Source organism: Oreochromis aureus, linkage group 20 (genome assembly GCF_013358895.1).
Source record: "Oreochromis aureus strain Israel breed Guangdong linkage group 20, ZZ_aureus, whole genome shotgun sequence".
In the NCBI taxonomy this organism is placed as follows: domain Eukaryota; kingdom Metazoa; phylum Chordata; class Actinopteri; order Cichliformes; family Cichlidae; genus Oreochromis; species Oreochromis aureus.
Window position 1 is genome coordinate 1498909 of NC_052961.1, and position 6113 is coordinate 1505021.

At 42.4% G+C, this 6113-nt stretch overlaps 1 protein-coding gene across 1 annotated transcript; it reads left to right on the forward strand.

The window, feature by feature from the left end:
- The first annotated feature begins 2482 nt into the window (after positions 1-2482).
- LOC120435155 (ladderlectin-like) lies at positions 2483-3981 on the forward strand. Its single transcript, XM_039604171.1, has 4 exons — positions 2483-2509; positions 3341-3426; positions 3523-3634; positions 3801-3981. The coding sequence occupies exons 1-4, from the start codon at positions 2506-2508 to the stop codon at positions 3863-3865; spliced, it is 267 nt and encodes an 88-aa protein (XP_039460105.1). The 5' UTR covers positions 2483-2505; the 3' UTR covers positions 3866-3981.
- Positions 3982-6113: the final 2132 nt, after the last annotated feature.

Here is a 6113-nt window from a genome sequence, read left to right on the forward strand (position 1 = left end):
TGTGTTTAGGTTTTTTTTCACTAAATGATTTCTGACAATCGTCTCGTTAAAGGCTGGATTATGGCTCTGTGCATACAGACAAAGGGATTATGATGCCCCCTACCTCTGTGCTGTTTGGGGGAGACTTCTCTTATAGGAGAAATCTCTCATGGTGATATTTTTACTGGAGTAGCAGCTGGAAGCTTGATCTGGATATGAGAGATTTCCTCACTGATCAGGCTTAAGCTTATCACTGATTATGATATTTTGTTGGTTCTTCTTTGCTTGCCAAAACGGCCACAACCCCACTGGACCCCCCCCCCCCCCGAAGCTGTGCTGTGTTATCTGCACCAGCTCGTTACCAACAGATCCTTTAAACATCCATGGATCGGATGGTGTGTCCAACAGATCCCACCGATGCTCGACTGGATCAAGATCTGGGGAAGTTGGAGGTCGGGTCATTATCAAGTTACCGCTGTTCCTTCCCCGGGCTACTTTGATAGATACTGACCCCTGCAGGAACGAGAGCTTGCAGGTTTGGAGACGACCCGAGACATGATCATGTTTCCTTCCACCCACTAAGCTACATATAGAACCTCATATAGGTGTGAGCACACATGAGACCGTTTAGAAACGCCACCAAATACTGTGGAGAGGTTTCTGCTTGACTGTCTTCTCAGATATTTATGGTACTGTCTCCTCACTGCATGCTTCTTTTAACATTTCACACCCACAAAGTTGTGTCAGTGCAGGTAAGTAATAAATAGATTTGAATGCTTTCACCCTACAATCTGTTTCTATTCATCACTGCTTCAGTGACCTGATCCATGTATGTAAACGGTCTCCAGTCATTCTTTAAGAAGTGTGTTCGAGGATAGATTCCCACCAATGGACATGCAGAAATCCTTAAAAACAGTCAAGAAAACCTGTGATCACTCATTTATTTCTAGCATAGAATAGAATAGAATAGAATAGCTCTTTATTGTCACTGTTACAAGAACAATGAAAGGCAGTTTGACATCTCTCCATGTGAAATACATAATAACCCACAGATTTACATTCACACAAGAGAGATATGTACAACTTATTCATACACCTGCATACATACAGATACATGTATATATGCATGCGTACGTAGATATGCACTTACACCTGTTTGTCATCTGAGGAGCAGGTGCATTGAGACATGCAGTGTGTGATCAGTGATATTGCACACTGAGTGGGTGGGGTGCTGTTGCTACTATAATAAATAGTGTTATAATAAATACGGTTTACAGAGGTAGGAATGTTGGTTGCATTAAAGTATATATAGAAATAAAGTTTATAAATAAGGTGTGATGTCCATGAGTGACTATTGAGTCTGTTTGTCTTCGACCTGATGGACCTGTAGCGTTTACCAGAGGGAAGGGGGGAAAAAAGTGAGTGTCCAGGGTGTGAGGGGTCCTTGATGATGATGCTGGCTTTCTGCTGAAGTCTGCCAGTATAAATGTCTCTGAGGGGGGTTAGTGAGGTGCCAACTGCCCGCTCCGCTGCCCTCACCACCCGCTGCAGTTTCCTCTTGTCCTCCACGGTGCAGCAGTAACTCAGAAGGCTCTCGATGTTGGAGCGGTAGACGTTTACTAGCAGTTTCCTGAGGAAGTACAGCCTTTGTTGCGCTTTCCCTACCCTGGTGGGAGATGTTTGTGGACCAGGTAAGGTCGGCCGAGATGTGGACTCCGAGGAACTTACAGCTTTCTACCCTTTCTACCTCCTCCCCATCAATGTAGAGGGTAGAGTGCTCAGATCGCTTTGTTCTCCTGAAGTCGATCACCATCTCCTTGGTCTTGGCTGTGTTCAGATGCAGGTTGTTGTCGTCACACCATTGCTTCAGATGCTGAACCTCCTCTCTGTAGGCTGAATCATCGTTGTTGTCGATCAGTCCTATGATGGTGGTGTCATCAGCAAATTTTATAATGGTGTTACTGGTGTGGATTGGAGAACAGTCATGGGTGAAAAGTGAGAGGGGACTGAGGACACACCCCTGTGAGACACCCACATTCAGAATGAGGGTGGAGGAGGTGTGCTCTTCCATTCTGACGTTCTGGGGTCTGTTGCTCAGGAAGTCCAGTATCCAGCTGCTGAGCCGCTGAGTCCTAAGTTGCTTAGTTTATTAACCAGTTTGTGGGGTTGAACTGTATTGAAGGCAGAGCTGAAGTCCACAAACAGCATTCTCACATAGGTGTTACTACAGTCCAGTCATTCGGCGCTGGTCACCATCAAAAAGCCATCGATTTGTAGTTGAGCGTTAAATTGCATTGCAACTGAGTGGGTATAAAGTACTAGAGAAAGTAGATTTATTGTTCTTTTGTTATCAATGACTTTGGTCTAGTTCACCAGCTTAAAAAAATCGTGTCGACGTGCAATTTATGTATAGTTGACCCTCTCACAGTGGTACATCCCTCCAGGTAACAGCCCCTCAGAATTTAAAGAGCCAGAGTCCATTTAAACTGTCCATGGCACATGGGAGAAAGGGCCCGCTGGATGTGAATGTGTGGGTAATTCTTCAAAAATATTTAAAAAAAAAAAATACACATTTTTAGGCGTGTTAACCCTTGCGTTGTCCTTGGGACATTTTTGTCCCCTGAGGATCACAGCTGTATGGAAATCGGAAGGACATTTTGAGGGTTAAAGAAATTTGATCATTTCTGCTGTTCAGCGCCTAAAAAATTTCACCTCAAGGTAGCAGCCAAGGAAGATATGGAGGAGACCCAGGCCTGGACATCAACAGGGCCCCCAGAGTGCGAGAACCCAAGGAGGACCACTGGAGAGGCAACTGCGCCACCGCATAGATCATTTCAAGAATGGCATGATGGCCATTTTTCAGCAGCAGCATTCAGACATGTTATTGCGGTTGGGTAAAAGATGCCTTTGAGTCCATTTGTCCTTACACTGATTGCTCTGTACTGTCTGCCAGAAGGCAACAGGCCAGGCAGTAGAGGGGTGAGAATTAACTTCAGTGTCAGATGTGTTGAAGAAAAAATTCAACTCATTGGCTCTGTCCTCATAGCCCCGTGGTGTGAATCCAGTGATGCTCCTGATGCCCTTTCAAGCTCCTTAGACTGTCATGACCTGGATGACTGAGAACCTACACAGACACTTCAGACCTCTCTAATTCTTTTATGCTGTAGAGAAATGACTCTATCCATATACATCACCAGTATAAGGGTGGAATCTGGAAAGTGTTACTAATGAACCTCATCAGCTTAAATTTAAAAAGGCTTCAAATCCAGTAGTGAAACAGCTGGGTATTCATTATTATTCTTTGTCTTTGAGGAATTATTAATCTGTTTATTGATCTTCTAACTTTACAATCATGTTGCAGCTCCTTCCTGCCCTCCTGGTTGGACTTGGTTTGGAGGTCGCTGTTTCATCTTTAACAGCAGCAAGGAGATCTGGCCTGATGCTGAGGTACATTAGGAAATAATAGCAGCTGTCGCTGCATCACTGATGATGATGTATCAAAGTACATCAGAACAAACTGAACCTCAAACTTTATTTTTTCAGGAAACTGTGTGGATGTGGAGTGATGGTTCCCAGTTTGACTTCATTAACTGGGCCAGTGGACAACCTGACAATGCTGGAGGAATAGAGGATTATATGGAGATAAACTATGGAGGTACAAACTGAATGTGGGACTTTGGTTTTTATATTGATTGAAGTAATATAATCTTAGGTCTTTATAAGAACAGAGTTTGTTCTTTTTACATTAGAAAAGAAGAAAACATTTACTGCACTGACCTCTGATTTTATTTCTGTTTCTTCATTTTGATTCTTGTTTCCAGGAGATTATGTCAATGATGCAGGGTGCAACTCTGACAACTCTTTTGTTTGTGTCAGAGATCCATAACTGCTCCTTTGTGTCCTGACACATCTAAAATGATGATGTCACATCCTCACTGTTGATGTCATTTCCAGCGGGATGTCAAGTCTCGATGACATCACTGCTGGAAGACATACTGAATAATATCATATCACAATAAACATAAATAAATAGATATCCTGAGCATCAACCAGACTCACCTGCTTTTATCATCTCATTTTCACTTTGTGTAATATATTGAATGTAATTTAGTAAAGTCACACAAAAACACATGAACATGTGTTTATCACAAAGAAAACTAAAGAAGAAATCGATTTCTGCAACATGCAGCTTTGTGGTTTTAACAGTGAATCAAAATGCGAGACAGATGCTGAGGCAGGGCGGTGCTGATGCTGTCAACCATCAGACTGAAACACAAACACTATGACATCATCTCAGAACACTTTGTTTACCATCACTGGATTAGATCGGGATTCTCTGACTGTGCCGTCTCCTGTCTGCCTCAATGCTGTTAAGTAATAATGGTGTCAGAATCAGAATCAGAAGACTTAATTTATCCCTAAGGGGCGATTAACAAACAACAGACCAGCATAACGTTGAAGATCAGGACAATAAGAACAGGCAATAAGAGTGAAATAATAAATACACAGAATATACAGCATATACAGTTTTAAAATTAAGTCACTGAAAGGTGAATAAATAACTGTAAGTGACTAAAAGTGAATAAAGTGTAGTATAAGAAGAGTGTAGTTTATGTTTATGGGTGAAGGAAATGTTCTTATCTGCTGGAGTTAAAAAGCAGAGTGGCCTTTGGGACAAAAGTGGCTCTCCTCCTCTCAGTCCTGCAGGAAATGCAGCGGAGGCGTTGCCCAGAGGGGAGGAATTGAAATGCGGGGTGAAGAATGTGAGAGGGGTCGTTGATGATTTTAGCTGCCTGTCTGAGGGCCTGTTGACTGAAAACCTGTGCCAGAGTTCTGACAGGCAGGCCAATGATTTTAGAGCACACTGATGCAGTGTGCTGCAGTCTGTTCAAGTTTAGTTGTCAGGACATGAGGCTGCAGAGTGTTGAACCAGGGCTCTAGACTAACTTTTTGACATGGGCGCACCGGTACGCCTAACTTTAAAAATTTAGGCGTACTGGCACAAAAATTAGGCGCACTCAAGTTTTTCAACCGCATCGCTTAACTCCGCAGTTTTACATGTGCACTTTATTTGGGGGGAAGTCCATACAGACAATATTCATTTCTAAATGATTAACTAACAAACTTGTGCTCAAATTGCTTTGTCAATATTGTAGAAAATGTTAAACTTAATCATCATCTTGGCTCCTCTGACGACCTGTTTGCTGCTGCCTGCTGCTGAAAGGCAGTGGGGAGAGGGGACACTTGGGCAGTGCATTTATTGCAGCATATAATGTGTTTTCTGGATACTTTGCTGTTTTTTCAGCATTCAAAGATTGATGGCACCGTGTCAGAGCTGCCTATGAATTTCAGATGGATCAGGCCTTAACTTAACACAAAAGTTATCAATAGTTCTTTTCATCTTTTCTTATTACCCACAGCTACATCCACTTCTGTTGGGCCTAGGCTGCTCACTAGGGCTGGGTATCATCACTGATTTCTATAATCCATTCGATTCCGGTTCTCAAAGTCCTGATTCGATTCAGTTTAGCCTCAGACAGTCAGAAATATTATAATTCTGATCATTTATCAGCACTGATACATGTGAGACTTCATCAGAATTGTGAACATCACAGCAGATGCCTTTGTGTCAAAGTAACTGAGAATAAAACAGAAAAACATGAAGGAGATTTTCCTGGTCTGGCGTTTTATAGCAGATAACCTTAAAAAATATTCTGCAATTTTGCATAATTTTTAAGAAGTTTAAATTTCTTCAGTATTGAACAGCAGAAATTAGGCTTTCTTGTCCGACGTCATTTAAGTGAAAAAAAAAAGAAAAAAAAAAAAGACAGCGGCCGACAGCGCTGTAAACAACGGTAGACTGGTGGGTAATAAGCCAATGGATAATGCAGAAAACAGAGATTTGAGACGGGAAACTGTTCTTGAAGTACAGAGAGAGAGAGAGAGAGAGAGAGCTGTGCATGAAGTGTGATTTTTATCGTGGTGGAAGCAAAACAGCCAAAGTCAGAGGGAATTCATGATGACATTGATCAAATGTGAAGCGCAGTTTGCTGCTTCTTTTGCTGCTGGCTCGGCGAATTTTGGTTGGAGAGACAAAACCTGCAGCTCAGAATCAGCGCAAAAAAGACGGAAAC

Excerpts from the sequence above, each read along its gene's own strand:
- LOC120435155 (XM_039604171.1), top strand. Across the intron at positions 3,427-3,522 it reads AGATCTGGCCTGATGCTGAG|GAAACTGTGTGGATGTGGAG; the intron begins GTACATTAGGAA and ends TTATTTTTTCAG. Across the intron at positions 3,635-3,800 it reads TATGGAGATAAACTATGGAG|GAGATTATGTCAATGATGCA; the intron begins GTACAAACTGAA and ends TCTTGTTTCCAG.